At 41.3% G+C, this 18,206-nt stretch overlaps 1 protein-coding gene across 2 annotated transcripts in view; it reads right to left on the bottom strand.

The window, feature by feature from the left end:
- The window catches only part of INTU (inturned planar cell polarity protein), a 41,874-nt gene extending 24,841 nt beyond the window's left edge, over positions 1-17,033 (bottom strand). Inside the window, exons 1-2 of one of the 2 annotated variants that reach the window (XM_020781505.3) lie at positions 16,529-17,033; positions 3,771-4,342 (exon numbers count right to left, since the gene is read on the bottom strand). In XM_020781505.3, coding sequence (XP_020637164.3) covers positions 3,771-4,342; positions 16,529-16,617 — 661 coding nt within the window. In that variant the 5' untranslated portion in view covers positions 16,618-17,033. Of the gene's footprint in view, positions 1-3,770; positions 4,343-12,489; positions 12,711-16,528 lie in introns of those variants that run through there. The other variant, XM_020781504.3, reaches the window with a different exon arrangement.
- Between the last annotated feature and the right edge of the window lie 1,173 nt (positions 17,034-18,206).

Below are 18,206 nucleotides of genomic sequence, written 5' to 3'. Positions count from 1 at the left end.
AAGCAAAGCATCAGCTGTTGTATGTTAGTCTCCGCTTGTGCATATCCACTACTTTCTTTGGATTCAACTCAAACCCTACTCTTTCAGTTTCATTCCTGGAACATTTGTGTTCTATTCAGGCATTCAAAAGTATATAGTATGATATAGTGTACTCATATGTACACTACATTGTTCTAACTTCACTTCTTTCATCATTTATGCCACCATTCTACATTTAGAAGGTAACATGTCTAATAAGACGAAAACTGCTGTCTGCGAGTGCTCTCAGCCAGAGTCAGAACCCTGGCTGTCCAGAGTTCCCAATTAGGGTACGACCAGATGGCAAAACAGCTCAAATTAGGACCACTTATGGCATAATCTAGTGCAAGCCCTTTCTCAGGGATCCCATGACACAGGTGAGATCATGAACCAGACTGACCCTGATCTGTGCCCAAGCTGGACCTTTTTGCCCAAGCATGACCAATCTTTTTTGGGGCCAGGCTAGAGCAATTCCTCCACAGATGGAAGGGTCACTTTAAGGGAGATCGCTCCCAGCAAACAACCCTTTCTGGTGATCAGATGTGATCCTTTCTTGTCGTCAGATTGCATCCTGACACAGCGAGCCCTCATGGATAGCAGAGATCTTCCTCTTCAAACACCTTCCTTTCCACACATAGAATGGCAATAAAGCCAGGGATGGATGGGGCAGAGACAGCGTATTCCCTTCTGCACATGAGTATTTTATACACTTTTAAATATCTAAATGGAGCTTGGACAGAGATGTTTCTTTCATTGGCAATATAAGGTTTTATAAAATCTTGTGATTACACCAGTTTCCAAGTCTTCATATTTTAAATCAAAATCTTAAAAACTTCTTCTTTCTCTAAAAAAAACACTACACTAACATATATTTTATTTTTGCACCCAAAGCAAAATCTGATCAAGGTATTTAACTAAAAATTGATGCACTTGGCCTTAATTATAAGTTGTCTTGCCAAATTCAATGAAACCCATGACTTTTATATAGCACATGCACATTTCAATATGCCACATTTAGCTCTAAAAGTACCCAGTGTTCACTGCAGAACTATAATTTTAAAACATTTCACAGAGAAATTATATATTTTTATATGAGTTGGCAATAAATCTGGCCCATTCAAAACCATATACCAGTTCAAAGCCAAAAGACCAAACTATGGTAAAAGCAAAACAGACTGCACTATAAACGCAGCTGATAGTTTAAAATAAGATACGTTATTTTTCAAGCTATTAATTTGCTTATAAGCAAAATTTAGATTATTTAAAAAAGAATTTTCCTAATTACATCATACCTAAATGAATCTTCCATAAAGTGAAAGTTTATAATCAAGATAATATTTTCTTTTATGACTCAAAATCCATTTTGGAATGGATTTCATTCTTCGTAGCCTTCATGAGAATAACTGTTACTTGGTATTGGCATAACCTACTGAAGTGGCATTCTAAGAAGAGCACAAAGAATTCAGAAGACATGAACACAAAACTATTTACAGTGGTGCCTCGCTTAGCGATGTTAATTCGTTCCGAAAACACTGCTAAGCTATTTCATCGCTTAGCGAAATGCGGTTTCCCATTGAAATGCATTGAAAACCGGATAATCCATTCCAATAGGAACGAATTGCCGTCCTTAAGCAAAAATCGCCATAGGAAACATCGCTAAGTGAAACACGGTTCCCCAATTGAAATGTGTTGAAACCTATTCAATGCATCTCAATGGGGGGGGGAGAAATACAACAACAAATTTAAAAAGAGTCAGAACAAAATCAAATTTGGTTAACAAAGGGTTTATTAAGTGCACTTTATGATTTCAAATATTTTAAACAGTAAACTTTAACTTTATAAATAACAGAAAAACATTTAAAAAATAGCAAACATGAGGCTATTTAAACCATTGTTAAGCAAAATAGGGGACCCAAAATTTAATCGCTATGCGAAGCATGGTCCCAACCATTGCTAAGCGAAATTCACCTATAGGGACCATCGCTAAACGAAGCACAAAAACGTTCCGAAAAAGTCATCGCTTAGCCATTTCATCGCTAAACGGAGCGCCCGTTAAGCGAGGCACCACTGTATTTTACATCCATGTGTGCCAAAAATATAAGTGACACGCTCACAAAATATAGTTTAAAACAATAATAAATTGCAACATCTGCTCTAACAGTCTCTTCAGCACAATCTAAGCTGCATTTAGTCTTCTCTCATTACTTCATTTAATTTTGCAGTACTAAATTATGTGTGGCTGTTTGCAACATGCCACACTTACTATCTAGATGGGAAATAAAGAACCATTTCTGTGCATTATCAGAATCCCAACGTATTGTACCTTGCAAGATTCCAATGATCCTTAAATCAGCACAGACAATATAATATAATATAATATAATATAATATAATATAATATAATATAATATAATATAATATAATATAATATAATATAATATAATATAATATATAATATGTAATATGTGTAACAAATGCATAGCTAATACTGTAGCAGTCTGCCCATTCGCAGTATTAGCTAAAATCCTTCCTGGGTTATCATCTCTAAGCTATCTGCCTGATACAACTGACAGGGACACGATTTCTTGTGCTATTAACTTTCATCACAGTTATACTACTGCAATGTATCCAGATGCTTGAAAATTACAGTGGTGCCTCGCATAACGAGCGCACTGTATAACGACGAATCCGCATAGCGATCCCTTTTCTGGGATCGCTAATGCGGAGGCATAGCGTCGGTCCCTATGGAAAAAACTTGTTTACTGAAGATGGGTGCCAGGAAGGAGCCGCCGCCGCCGCCGCGAGAATGATGCGGGGCCGTGCTGGCCGGGGAGGAACGCAGGCGGGCAGGCAGGCAGATGGAGGGAGGGAAACGGCGCTCACTCGTTTGCCCGCCACCTCCGCTTTCCCTCTTCCTACTTGTCCTTGTCCGCTTTCCCTCTTCCTCCTCCTCCCTCTCCTGCCACTGGCGGGGAGAAACGCAGGCGGGCAGGCAGGCAGATGGAGGGAGGGAAACGGCACTCGCTTGCTCGCCTGCCACCCCCGCTTTCCCTCTTCCTCCTCGTCCTTCTCCTGATGCCCCCGGGGAGGAAGGCAGGCGGAGAGGCAGGCAGGCAAAGGGAGGGAAGCTGCGTGCTCACGCATCCTCCCCCCCCACTTTCCCTCTTCTCCTCCTCTTGCCGCCGCCCCCCCAAGCCTCCCACAGAGTCGGTTCCAAAATGGCCGCCGGACGCCCGAAATGGCCGCGCGCAGTGTTTTCGCGCCCTCCCCTCGCTTACCGAGGGCGCGAAAATGGCTGCCGCTATGGAGGAAACTTCGCTGAACGGTAAGTTTAGGGCCCATTGGAACACATTAAACAATGTTTAATGTGTTCCAATGGGCTTTTACATTCCATTTAGCGACAATTTCACACAGCGAGGGTTAATCCAGAACGGATTAACCTCGCTATGCGGGGCACCACTGTACTACTAAATGTGTGTTCATGGAGAAAAGATTTCTACTCATGACAATTTCAGGTAATATTATGAACAAATATTCTGTTTGTAACTTGCATATCATTGTGCAAAGTAATTTCAAATGCAATGTCTTCATGTCGGTAAACTAGAAGACTATCATCTGAACCAAAATTATGCCTTTCACTTCCCACAATGCAGGTACTGACAAAACTATCTAATACCACCACACAAGTATTACATAACTACAAAAACACTACAATATAGGCATGGCCAAAGCAGGATAAATTGTGGCACTTACCAATCAGGATATGACCAGACTTTATTGCTGAACTGCCTGGGATCAAGCCATGTACAATAAGTTTCTCTTCATTAGAACTGTATCTACATTTTTCATCTTTTCTCCATGGAGACTGATGGATAATCCCTATTAATGATTCAAGAAGCTTCACTTGTTCTCCAGTTTCAACATTTGATAGTTTCTTTGGATTTACATAAATTGAGACATCTTTATATCGATGCTGGGCTACATCTCCCATTTTCTGACTTGAACTGTGCTTCAGTATGGATGCTGGGTGAGAAGCATGGACATCATGTTTCACACTTGCTTTCTTCTTACCAGATTGTTTTGGTAAAAGGCTGTTATTTTGCAATATTTTAGTGAATTTCTCCAGTCTACATTTATTCTTTCTACCTTTTTCAGATCCCATGTGAATAACCTCAGCTTCATTTTCACAAAATCTGACGTGGTTCACCACAGGCACATTTAGAGAGCTATCAGGAAGGACGGTTTCTTCCTCATCTTCACTCAGTTCAAGGTAAAACAATTCTCCATTTCTCTGTACACTATCCAGCCATTCGGGTTCAAGGTCACTGTGTAAGGCAAGAACAGAATTAGAGTGAAGACTGAAAATATTAACAGCCACAGTTTTACAACCCTTCTGGAGCTAGGTCATGATTAATATAAGAAGCCTTTTAAAAAAGAGATGGGATGGAAGATCTGAAGAAACATTCAAGCCTTTCTATGCAGATGCTGTAAGTACTACAAAAAGCAATATTACTTATTCCTACTTTTCATACCTGCACATGAATAAACAAATGTAACCATGGTGTCAGTCTACATTTATTAATTTGTATTACTGTAATCATTGCTATACATTTCCCAAGAAAACTGCCAGTCTTACGTGAGTGCTTTGTATTGCAAAAGTATTGTGCCTTTGTTGCTCGCCTCTCGCCATGCCAACATACATGTGTATATATTTCTGGCATTCCTTAATGCTTTTGTGTAGTATGTAGGAAAAGATAGAGGGGCCTCCTTGTTATTTTGGCAGGCCTGGACAATGCAATGTTCTTATAAAGGATGGCCAGTACTGTCCTAAAACTTGTCAAACTCTGCTCTCCAGGCCTCGCCCAACACGCCTCCAAGACGCCCCCTGAGCTCTTTAGCATAAGAAACTGATAAGCTAAGGTATAAATGTCTGTTGTTGTCTTTGTTAGGGACTTTTGCTCACCTTTAGAGCATAGCCACTAGCATGTAGGGTTGCTAGATTCATGTGTACGAAAAGGAGTACATAGAAAGCCAAAAAGGAGGACAAAGGATATATTGGGGGGGGGTTCTGCGCACGGGGTGGGGTAGGGTAGGGGGCATGTCACTTTTGGAATTAGGTATTAGGGAGAATAGTTCTTTGATCATGGGGCAATACCATAGCCATTCAACCTACTCAGTCTTGAAAGGTTAAGACTGGGAAAGTTACATTTTTTGGACTGCAAAACTCAGAATCCACTGGCCACAGTGTTTTCATGTTTTTAAAAATGTTTTAAAATAAAAACAAAACAAATCTACATATACACTTACTGGGCTCCCAGGACCAATGGAGACAATCTATTCCTTCCTTTAATGGAGACCCATCCCCCTTGTTTTATTTATTGATTTTTTTTATTTCAATAAAAGCATAATAAAGTGAAATAAAGTTTTAAAAGTTGTGTGACAGATTTGAAACACTTTATAAAAACCAGGGGGAAAAACAGAAGGGTGTGGATTTCTCTCAGCTTGAGAAAAGCAAAGGGTGGAGAAAATGGATTTGCAGAGAGACACACACACACACACACACACACACACACACACACACACACACACACACACACACACACACACACACACACACACACACAAACCCATTTTCTCACCCTTTGCAATTTCTCAAGCTGAGAGAAATCCGCTTGTGTGTGTGTGTATGTTCCAGCTCCCACAAGCATAGGGGATAACTCTGCATATGCTCCTGGACCTGGAAACACACTCTGCACACGCCCCAGGGTTGGGTGGGTCAGGGCAGAAGGGGGGGATAAAAGAGCCTCCTGTTCCCCAGCTTTAGGAGGAAGGAGGGACCGGGCTGGACCCCTATTTCCCTGGCTTTGAACCACCACCACCCCAAACCCCAGAACAACCTCCCCTCCTGCAGGCAAGCCAGTGCACACTCACTTCTCTCCTGTCCAGGTTTCCATCCATCCATCTCTCTCGCTCCTTCCTGCCTTATTCAGCTCTGGGCAGAAGCAACCATCCACAAACCAGGGATTGAATGCTGGGGCTGGAACAGCCCTAAACAATCAAGCCACCTTATCTCCCTCCGATCTCTCTGCAAGCAAGGGAGGATTTACAAGGGCCTCAACCAAGGAAGTAACAGGGAGAGGTTTGGCTGCAGGGGGTGGGGGAGAGGGAGGGGTGGGGTGGTGATACAAAAGCCGGACATTTTAGAGTTTTTTAGTATTGCCTGCCGGACGGAGGACATGCTCCTAAAAAGGAGGACATGTCCTCCTTTTGCTGGACGTCTGGCAACCCTACTAGCATGTATCTTTTGGCTTCAATAAAACTGTGCTGCACCACGCTAATCTCCTTTTCTTGGACTTCCCACCCGAACTAGGTAACAATGGTAGGAACTACATGTTTCAGATAACCTGCAGAAAGTATTTTATGGCAGCTTATCTGAAAACGGCTGTGAAACTGTCTACCTCACACATCCTGGATGATGAGCCTTGGCCCTGGTGCTGTTAGTAGCTGAGAAGCCTCCCAGCACTGGCCATTCAAGACGGAAGTCCTTGTGCAGTTTAAAAATGGTGCTAATGTCCACTTTTAAAAACTGCACCAGGGCTTATATAATGTCAAACCACCAAAGTCACTGCAAAGCAACTTTAGTCCTTTCTGTAAGTGTAAATAGTTGTGGCCCAGGTGAAAAAAGGGTCTTTAAATCAATGGAGTATGGGGCGCTCCACACCCATGTGTTAAATCTATACAAAAAGAAAGAAAAGCATGTTATGGTATTGTAAATATGCCAGTGCAAACTATATCACTAGCCTTGCGTAACAGATTTTTTGAACCAGTGACACATCAGAATTTGCACTTCTTTTGACAAATGGGTATAAACCAGGCACTAACAAATGGAGAAAACAACTTTTTGATTGAAATTATTTTTTTCAAGATAATTTAAGCAGTAGCTTGGCATAGAAATGAGGCAGAAAACTACCAAGAGAATGACACTGCAGGGCAGTAACACCAATGTCTGATTTACAGTAAACAAGAGCAGAGCTGTGCTGCTTAGGGACACTCCTGGATTCATGTCTGAGCCTGGATGCCCAGGTTTCAACAGTGGCCAGGAGTGCACTTGCACAATTAAAATTAGTGTGCCAGCTAGGCCCATTTCTGGAGAGGTCTTATCTGTCCACAGTGAAATATGCCTTAGTTACATCCTGGCTGGATTACTGTAACGTGTCTCTCATTATGAGCCTGCTTGGGTGTTAAGATCATCAGGAGAAGTCTTTCTCTTCACAAGTGTGTTTGGTGGGGGCACAGAAGAGGACCTTTTCTGTTGCTGCTCCCAGACTCTGGAAATCCCTCCAACAGGAGGCCAGACTGGCCCCATTTTTGCTGTCCTTCTGCAAACAGGTAGACCTTTCTCTTCAGGCAAGCTTTCCCTCAGTAACTGGTTGCCTGAGTGGAATTTTTAAATGGATTGCTATATCTTACTGCTTTGAATGTGTTTTTAATATTACTTTTGTTTACCATTTCTCAGAATGCTATCAGTTTGATCATTTTCAGTATTTGTATACTCACTGCTTTTAGGTTTAAATATTGTCTCTTAATTATGAAAGCTGCCTTGCGTCCTTTTTTAAGGAGAAAGGCAGAGTAAAAATATTCTAAACAAACAAACAAACATGCAACACACTTTCTCTTAACTCTGTCTTTCAGAAACATGGGAAAGAGCAGAACAGCAACTATTCTGAGCCCTCCTGTATTTGTGGCCCACACTAGCAAAGGCTGCAAAAGGTCAACGAAGTCTAAGCAATAAGGACCAGTGATCACTCCACACAAAAGACCAGCTAATGATACCCATTAATCACAGTGACAGATAATCTCTCCCTCTTATCACAACAATACACTCACAACAACAACAAAAAAACACTGATCACCACAATCACCCATCTCCTGAAAAGGAGAAAAGCTGATCCCACAGCTATAAATACTCAACTATCCAAACAAATGCACCAGAGCACAGACAGAGTTCTGACTCCTGTTCTCTGAAGATGCCAGCCAGAGAGACTGGCGAAACCTTAGGAAGAGCAACCTTCAGAACACGGCTAAAGAGCCCAAGAAACCCACAACAACCAAAGATGATAGAGTCCAAAAGTTTGCCTAAAGGTGGCTTACACAATTACATAATACAAAGGTCTACATTTTCAAAATACTGTATAGAAATAAGTGCCAAAAAGGGAATGATAAAAATCAAAGTTTTCAGGAACTTGTTGATTTAAATGATCTTCATTATTTTTATCAAAATGATAAATCAGTACAAGGTTAGATGACAGTGAACTAACAGGAGCGAATATAAGACACAGCACAATGAAAAATAAGAACTAGAACAATGGAACTACAGTGGGGTCTTGACTTGAGAACTTAATCCGTATTGGAAGGCGGTTCTCAAGTCAAAAAGTTCTCAGGTCAAATCTGCATTTCCCATAGGAATGCATTGAAAACCATTTGATCCGTATCTGCTCTTTTCCGTCCATAGAAACTAATGGGAAGCTGCTATTCCGCCTTCGACCACTAGAGGGGGATATTTTGTTTCTTTTTTTCTTAGGTCAAGAAAGGTTCAGGGAAGGCAGGGAAAATACAGTCCAGGCAGTACCAGGCAGTCTGAAGACTCCCAATCCACTCTCTAAACACTGGGAGGAGTGAGGAAGCAGGCAGGCACCCTTTTCACTGGCCAACAGTTAACTGAAAGTTCAAATTTTGCACTTTCCCTGCCTCCCACGTGGTTTTTTTTTCAGTTCTTAACTCAAATCTAAGTATGTAAGTCAAGTCAATATTTTCCTATGAGAGTGGTTCTTAAGTCAAAATGTTCTTAACTCGAGCCGTTCTTAAGTCAAGACCCCACTGTACCACCTCTGCTCCACAAATTCAACCCAAACAAACTGCTCTACTTAAAATCATATTTCATAAATCATTTGGTTTCATTATTGTTTATACTTCTGCAGATATATTTGCCAAAGTGATCAGTGCCCATCCGATCACCCCTGTAGGTTAGAAATTATGGGAAATGTATTTCCACACATCTGGGTAACAATAAGATGGGAAAGTTTCATGGCCTAACAGCTCCCACTGATTGCTAGGTTTCCTAAATTTCTTTGGGTGAACTATGCAAAAGGAAAGGCTTCAAGTCAAGATTCTAGCACTTTACCATTTTCTTCATGCTATTTCTTAAATTACTCTGAAAGTACTATTTGCCCCACTGGATAAAAAATGCACCCAGTGTGGTGTACCAGACAGAGTACCAGACTAGGACTGAGAAGGCCTGGTTTCAAATCCCTGCTCAGCTATTAAACATTTCACTTACTTTGAAAGCCCTATCAGGATTGCTATAAGTCAGTTGTGATTTGCCAGTACGTAATATAAAATAAAATGTACAGATGGCAACTGTATGTTTTGCTCCCTGGACCAGGAAGTATCTTCATGGAGAACTTCTAAGCACCTTCAGGGAAGACTTTTAAGTGACTTTTCACTGCACCCGATCCACACCCACCCACCCATTACTTCAAAAACAGGAGATTCCATTTTCAAGTGTGGACCTTAAACTGCAATGGTAAGCCATTTTCATAGTTTCTTTAAAGAGATCTTTATGGTCAACCTGAATTAATTTCTCAGAATATTGTTTTGTTTACTATAGGCTAAACTTCTTTGTTTGTTTGTTTTAATGTAAGATTGCAAGTTAGGATTTGTGCCAGTTTAGAAATTACTTTGGCATTCATTTCATTTCTCTTTGTTGAATCCTTTACTGTTACCAAAATGTAGCCATAAAAGTACATATTTTTGACATATAAATGAAACAGTTCTGACAACAGTACATCATGATAAGTGAAATCACTCCAAAATACTGAAGTAGTTAGTGGAATATGGTATTGATGAAAGCACAAGATCAGGTTTCACATTTGCCTGAAAGCTACAACTTATTGCATTCTGCTACCATGAGTATGCTTTTATTCAAAGTCAGCAAGAAAAATATCTGTGCAAATTATATGCCAAAATAGTGCCAATAAAGATGTGGCGGAATTTAAGAGCATATGTTCTCTTGCTAAAATCAGATAGAACATTTCAGATGAATCTGTGCCTTACACTGTTTTTAAGAGCAAGAACATAGCAGATTCCAGGGATATGTACAAACTTATGAAAGTTAAAATTCTTCTGTGAATGGCAAAATCAAAAGCTATGACCCATTGGCCTCCTGAAAGAAAATAGCCACATGTTGTGCAGCAGACTGGTGCAGGCCTTAATCCCAGATATAAAGAGGCATGAGGAGAGTCTGTAAGCTATAGATGACCGGACTGAAAGTCATGTGTGTATTCACAAAAACTGGACTGGAGGGTAAAGGGACAGGGAGGAAAGGTTGCCCATCTCCTCTACTGAAATCTACTTTCCATAAAATAATACATTTTATAGATATACTCCACAGACTTGTCAGAAAATAGAGTTGCAGCCTGTGTTGGATGGGATTACACTCCCTCTGAAAATACAGGCACGCAGCTTGGGGGTGCTCCTGGATTCATCTTCGAGCCTGGATGCCCAGCTTTCAGTGGTTGACAGGCGTGCCTTTGCACAATTAAAATGAGTGTACCAGTTGTGTCCATTTATGGAGAGATCTGATCTGGCCATGGTGACACATGCCCTAGTTACGTCTTGGTTGGATTACTGTAACACGCTCTTAGTGGGGCTGCATTTGGAAAGTGCTTGGAAACTCCAAAGGTCCAAAATTCTGCAGCCAGATTGTTAAATGGGGCTGGTAACAGGGAACATTTAACACCCCTATTACAACAGCTCCACTGGCTGATGATCCATTACCGGGCACAATTCAAAGTGCTGGTTTTAAACTACAAAGTCCTAAACAGCTTAGATCCAAGCTATCTAAAAGACTGCATCTTCCTCTATGAGCCTGCCTGAGCATTAAGATCACCAGAAGCCTTTCTCTCAGGTCCACCACCCTCACAGATGCGCTTGATGAGGACATGGGAGAGGGCCTTCTCTGTTGCTTTTCCCAGACTCTGGAACTCCCTCCCATGGGAAGCTAAGCTGGCCCCATTTTTGCTGTCATTCCGCAGGCAGGCAAAGACCTTTCTCTTCAAGCAGGCTTTTCCTTAATGATTGGTGGTCTGAAAAGGGTTTTAAATGGACTGTTGTACTCTGCGGTTTGAAATGTGTTTTAATATTGATCTTAGTTACCATTTTAATATAATACTTGTTTAATTATTTTGTAATATTTGTATACTTATCGTTTTAGCTTTTAAATACTGTTTTAATGATGTAAGCCGCCTTGGGTCCTTTTGGAGAGAAAGGCAGCACAGAAATATTTTAAATAAGCAAATAAATAAAATTGGAAGGAGCTGAAAAACTATTCATTTCTCCTGAAACTGTCTGGGGAAAAGGACACCAGCAAGGGAAAACAAATGTTGACGAACCTAAAATCCCCAGAGGAACTCTAGGGAGATGGTTTCACAGTCAACTCACCAGGAATCTCCTCATCCATTCAGAACCAGCAATGCTGAGGGAAAAAACCCATGCAATACATGGTGAACTAAAATGTTATTTCCCAGAATGTATCTACCAGCTATCTGGAGGGGGTCTAAGAGACAGAGGTCAACATCCTTGGAAGGAAGCATGTTGGAGAAAGTTGGGATAAAGAGAATGAATGTTGTGTTAATCCATAAAGCTGAATCACACCATACTAAGAAATACACCCTCTTGAACACATCTGATTTTGGAAGCAGAGTTAGCCCTGATTTGTATCTGAGTAAAATATCATTATGGAATACCAGCTATCTCCAGCTGTATGTGTATTACGGTAATATTTTTATTCTGAAGACTAAAAATTGTATAGATGAGAAGAAGCAATGTTAGAGTGAGGAGTAAACAACTGTCTTAATGTTTTCCTATCATTTTTCTGTTCCTCCAGCAAAAACCAGAAAGAAAGGAGAAGCAAGCAAACAAGAGGAGGAGGTGGGTGCTCATACTCGAAGTATATCTTTGCCTATTTCTCATTCAAAATAAACACAGAAGAGTTAAGTACCATTAATGAAATATAATCAAGGAAAGGTAAAAAAAAATCTTAGAGGACTTGGATTTGGAGGCAGCACACCACCATTTATGCTTCCAGATTTAAAATCTATATAGCAAGGCTGTTGTCCAAGTAAACGCATGTTATGCCATGTTTTATGGACTACTGTACTGTATTAAATTACAAAGGTTCTTGGCTCCGAAGGAAGGCGCATTTTCATATTGGGGTGCGAGTACTTAGGGGTGCCAGTCAAGGCTATCGTTTGAGGACAGCACAGTACAACACACACGGAGATCATTCCCAGCAATAACAATTTCCAGCCTATAAAGTGACACGGAGGACGCGACAGGCCCGAATCGACGAGAAAAGAAGCAATTTCCTTTCTCCCTCTTTTAACCAGGCAGCCCGCACTCCCCTCCTCCTTACTCGAAGCTCCCGGACGAAGACACAGCGGAAGAGCCGCTGCCGCTCTCTGTCGAAGTACGGCCCTCAGGCTCATCCCATTCCTCAGGCGGCGGCTCCCGGGGAACCTGCAAATGCAACAACGACGGCGGCGCCTTCTCCATCATAAGCCAATCTCAGCCTCCTCCGAAACCAAGCCGTTCCACTCCGCCGCCATGACACCGAAACCCGGAAGGCCGCGGGGAAGCACGTGACTTTCGCCCGACCGTCCCATTGGTGGCGCCCGGGGAAGCCATGGCAACAAAGGAAGCTGTCGCGGAGTCTTTTCCTAAGGCGAAAAACTGCAAAGACGGGTCGCTTAAGTCGCCACACCAAACGCTGTCCCGCCTTTTCTTCTGTTTACTTGGAAATCAGCCTGGCTACAGTTATTAAGGATGAGACCTTTTGGAGTTCACTAAGATATAAGGGCTGAAAAATGATTTGGCGGCCCTTGACAGCCACAAAGCCCCCCCGCTTAGTTCAGTCGAGTTTACTCGGGCGCAAAAGGCGTGTAGATTGGACTCTTAGCAGCCAGTCTTATATGCCACTATCTCCAGTGAGATGACTTCCCTAGTAAGTGTATTTTAGCCCTATGTGTATGCTACAGAAAAAAACCCCACGTATTCAAGTGGAATGATTTGTCAATGAATATGCCCAGGGTTGCACGATTAAAGCATTTCCCTTGCATTCTGATCTGGGAGCTTCCCAGACTGTCAAATCTCTTCTAATTTACAGTGGAGTGGGTAGGAACAACTCCCAAACTCAGCTCCTCAGCATGGCAAGTAACCCGCGTTCAGCTATTTTTAAATGGTCCAATGCAATAGTAATAGCCACAGAAAAGCCAGGACAGTAATTTAAATACAGTAATCAAGCCTGAAAAAGTAGCTAGTACAATAGGATGTGATTTATGACTTTTGGTTTACAGAGAAGCTACCTGTTAACAAAATATGTGATATTATTTTAAGTGCAAAAACGTATATGGCTCTTCCTTTTTATTCTACTAATTAGTTATATGCCATCAAATTGGAACTGAATTATATCTATCTTAGTAAGACTTTCAGGGTGGGTGATATATTGTATTTAATGAGTGGTTTTTACCAATTCCACTCTCCCAGTGAGCTTCCATGGCTGAGTGGGGATCTGAACGCTGCTCTCCAGAGTCCTAGTCTGTTCCTCAATCTACTACATCACACTGGATACTTTATTGTATTAGAGACCCACAATGTTATGCCTTGTAAATATATTTCCTATCCATCTCTCACACATTGCAGTTGAAACTTCAACCTAGGAATAGAAATGTGTATTCAGATGTTAAGTCATCTGAATTCAAAAAGACTAACCCCTATGTAACTGTGGACAGCCATTTGTTGTTGACTTTTATTACCTTGCACTCTTTCAAGTGGGAAACTGCATTATCGCATCCAGTCTTACCCAGCTCCAACAGAGACCAGGATCCAGCTAGATTTTTCTAGGGCACAACTGAGCATGTGATGCAGTCTGCAAAACAGTGTATACTACTTGTCCTGTTGCTTTTGTGTATATTTTGTGACTCTAATGGAATTTTGCCTACACTAATTTTAATAACTGCCATTCTTGGCTTTATTTCTTGCTGTCACGTTACACGTGGCAGTAGCTATACTGAACTGTTACTTATGTATATAGTATTATTTCTGTCTTGCTGCACAGAGGCCAAGGTCTGCTCTTCAACAGCATGTTTAAATCCAGGATGTATAAATTAAACTATATGGAAACAAGAAGATATTCTTTTACTGTAGAATTGGTGAGGAAAAAGTCACTGGAGATTTACCAGCAGTATAACTGAGTCTTTGTGTCTTTTTACTTTCAGTCCCAATTACACTTGAAAACTTTAACAGACATGTTAATATGTTTATTACACTCCTACAATAAAATATGTCCCAATAAGGGACGTGGTGGCACTGCAGAAGCCTCTGTGCTGCGAGGTCAGAAGACCAGCAGTCATAAGATCAAATCCATGCGACGGAGTGAGTTCCCATCACTTATCCCAGCTCCTGCCAACCTAGCAGTTCAAAAGCATGTAAATGCAAGTAGATAAATAGGTACTGCCTCAGTGGGAAGGTAATGGCTTTCCATGTCTAGTCGCGCTGGCCATGGAAACTGTCTACGGACAAACGCTGGTTCTACCGCTTGGAGATGGGGATGAGCACCGCGCCCTAGAGTCAGACACGACTGAACTAAATGTCAAGGGGAACCTTTACCTTTACAATACAGTACAGGGAAGCTTTTGACTTCTGTAAGAATCTTTATTGGGTTAAGCACTACAGAGCACTGGTGAACCAATGCATATTCTCTTAAGTTATTTTCATATAAAGTATCTATAGATAAAGAAAATAGTCTCTCTGTCCAACTCACACAAAGTAACACTGATCATAGCCAACCATGTTTGCCTTCAGACACCTAAATCCTGTTGCTAACCTCAACTAATATTGAACCATTGAATGAAATATGAAATGGGTGGATACCATTGTTTGCAAATCCCCATTAATGTAATGGTTCTACCCTTGTTTGGACTCCACTGAGAATCACTAAAAAAAGTTGTTAAAAGGTAATTTCTCTCAAGAAATGCGAAAAACACAGAAAACACCAAATATTTACAGAAAGAGAAGTAGATACAGAAGTAAAGTATAACATTTCTCCTTGTCTAAAGATTTGCACACAAATAAAAATGTCCCATACCTGTACATTTAAAAAACCACATTCTTTTGCTTAGAATTACTCTAGTGTCAAGGTTTGTTTATACCCCATCTATCTGGTCATTGCGACCACTTTAGGTGGCTTACAACATACAATACAACACAAATATAAGAAAAAAATATAACACAATTATACCCCATATTATAAATTTCTGACATAACATTGGCGGTGAGAGCAATATTAAGTCAGAATAGCAGCCAGCATTTTGTGTGGACTCAGAGAGCATCTTAAATGTATCACCATAATCATCTGCTGTGCAGAAAGATTATTTAACATGCAGAATTCTATGTAGTAATGGTGACAGAAAGCTCAGATGCCAAAAGATTTGTGTGTTGGGTAGGTGGAATAAGTATTTTGAATTAATCTGTTGTTAAACAGTTAGAAAGGGACGTGGTGGCGCTGTGGGCTAAACTGCAGAAGCCTGTGCTGCAGGGTCAGAAGACCAAGCAGTTGTAAGATCGAATCCACGCGACGGAGTGAGCGCCCGTTGCTTGTCCCAGCTCCCGCCAACCTAGCGGTTCAAAAGCATGTAAATGCGCGTAGATAAATAGGTACCATCTCGGTGGGAAGGTAAACAGCGTTCCGTGTCTAAATCACACTGGCCATGTGACCATGGAAAGATTGTCTTCAGACAAAATGCTGGCTCTATGGCTTGAAGAGCGGGATGAGCGCCGCCCCCTAGGGTCGGACACGACTGGACAAAAATTGTCAAGGGGAACATTTACCTTTACCTTTACTAAACAGTTAGAAGCTATGATTTGTTGGGATATGGGTCTGATGAAAGATGCCCCAATTGTGTGTAAGAAACAATGGGAAAACTAGAACTTAGGATCTGTTCTTCTTTTACTACAGCTCTCAGAATCTCTCAGCAATCAATCATGGCTCTATTGAAAAGCACCCATAGATTGGAGTGGATGACTTCAGCGGGTCTAGAGGGCAGCTTTTTATCCCAGGACTTTCTGAGGTGTTAAATAGTACAGGAGACCCAGCCTTCCAGGAATTACAATTCATCTTTTTAACCAGAAAAAGAGGTTGGGGGAGAGCTGGAGGTCACATCAAAAGCATGGGTGCAGGCAGCTCCATTTTTTCTACAGAAGAGTAGACTGAAGAGTGGACTATTAACCACCTATCTCATCTGATTCTGGAAGCAGAGCAGGTTTGTGGTCGGGACTGGTTACTGCTTGGAACGCAGATGACCAAGGAGCACTATAGGTCTCAGACAGGAGAACAAATCTGGAAATCACATTTCCCCCAGTTAGGAAAGGTGCAGCCTTACAAGGTTGACACTGACCTGTGCAGTAGGATACTCTGAACCGAATCCAGATCCTCCAAGTTCCTGGTGACAGGTCTGGGAATTCTCTGCTTGTTAACACGAAACATACTGCAGAAACCGGCACCTCCTCCTCCTCTTCATTGCCCGGGTACTTACTAAGCTGCGCTCGCACGATCCACCGGGGTCCGTGCGCGGTTTTTAGATACGACCTACTGTACCTCGCTTCCCCAGGTAACAGAGACAGCGAAGGAAGAAGAAGGACCAAGTTCAATCGCTACAAAGCTGAACAGCTCCGGGAAATCGACCGCTGCCTCTTTAACGTGTGTAAGCATCCAATGATTTTCGCTTCCTTCCAAGACAACATAATTGGCAGTTGCTTTCCTAGAAGGGAAACAGGGATCTCTGGCCATCAAGTGGCGGCGAACTCAAATCGGCCACCAAAAAAACCTGCAAACTCTTCTGCAGAGCAGATTTTGCGATCTGCTTTAACAAGCAAAGCAGGTGGGACCCACTTTCCCCTCCCTCCTTCTTATGATATTCTCCGAGGTCTTAACGTCCCCTCTCCACCCGCTGTAAAGTGGGCAGGGATTATTGGAGCTTTCAAAGTCTTGATTACACAAGGCTGTAATTGTATATATATATTTGATTATAAGTGCTCAGTGACTGAGATCTGACTTCAGAGGGGAAAAAGAGAAGAGAGAAATATCAGTGATGTTAACATTGTTCAGTGCCTTGCAAACAAATTGTGAAAAAGTTGGCAACTGAAATTCTTTTGACAAAGATGATGGGTGAAAGGTGTGGATGGCTTGACAATTAAATTTTTATTTAAAAATCAAGGCTTAATTAACATTAAAGTAAATAAACAATTATGGTGTTTTGTGAGGATCTAACCAATGCTAAAAAGTATCAAGTATTTCTGGAGTTAGGATTTCAGGAAACAGCTTTAAAAAAAGACTAGAACTGCATCTTAGAAGTCCAGTAAACAAAAACATTATAATATTTTGTTTAATTAATACTAAATCTGAGCCAATCTGGTGTAACAAATAAAGTAACAGACTAGAATTTAGGAGGTTGGGATCCAAATCCCCATTTAGCCATGAAAATTCATCAGGGAGATGACAGCAATGGCAAAACACTCTCTGAACATCTCACGTACCTCAAAACTCCTATTTGAGTTCAACAAGATGCCAACAACTTTATGACATATACAAAAACAAATACCAGTTCTGCACTGCATGAATAAAATATAGAGAGCTAGCTTAAATGGAAATGTATGCATGCTGAATGTACCAGAGCTTGGTTTCTGCTGGAGGAAATGATCCCACTTCTTCTCAGGTCTCAGGAGTTATGTTTTTGGACTGCAGGTCCCAAAATACCCCAATTAACATGAAGATTCTGGTAAATTAAAAAAAAACTTTCCAGGCTGTGAGAAAGTTGTAGTAATGACTAATTTCTCCATGAGAAACAATTTGGTGGCCAAAATACTCTTACCTAGTTATGATGGCATAGTGCAAACAGCATAATTTTTGGACATGAATTTCCCAGTATTCAGAAATGACCATTGATATTTTCAGTTGCATACTGACTTGTATGCCTCAATATGGCTAAGTTACACTATTTGTGTAGTTATGCAAGAAGATCTTGGCCAGTATCTTCTTTTAGGTCAGCCATTCTCACCGGGGTGCATGGCCCTCTG

The sequence above is a fragment of the Pogona vitticeps genome, chromosome 5 (assembly GCF_051106095.1).
Source record: "Pogona vitticeps strain Pit_001003342236 chromosome 5, PviZW2.1, whole genome shotgun sequence".
In the NCBI taxonomy this organism is placed as follows: domain Eukaryota; kingdom Metazoa; phylum Chordata; class Lepidosauria; order Squamata; family Agamidae; genus Pogona; species Pogona vitticeps.
This window is presented reverse-complemented; position numbering and strand designations above follow the sequence as displayed.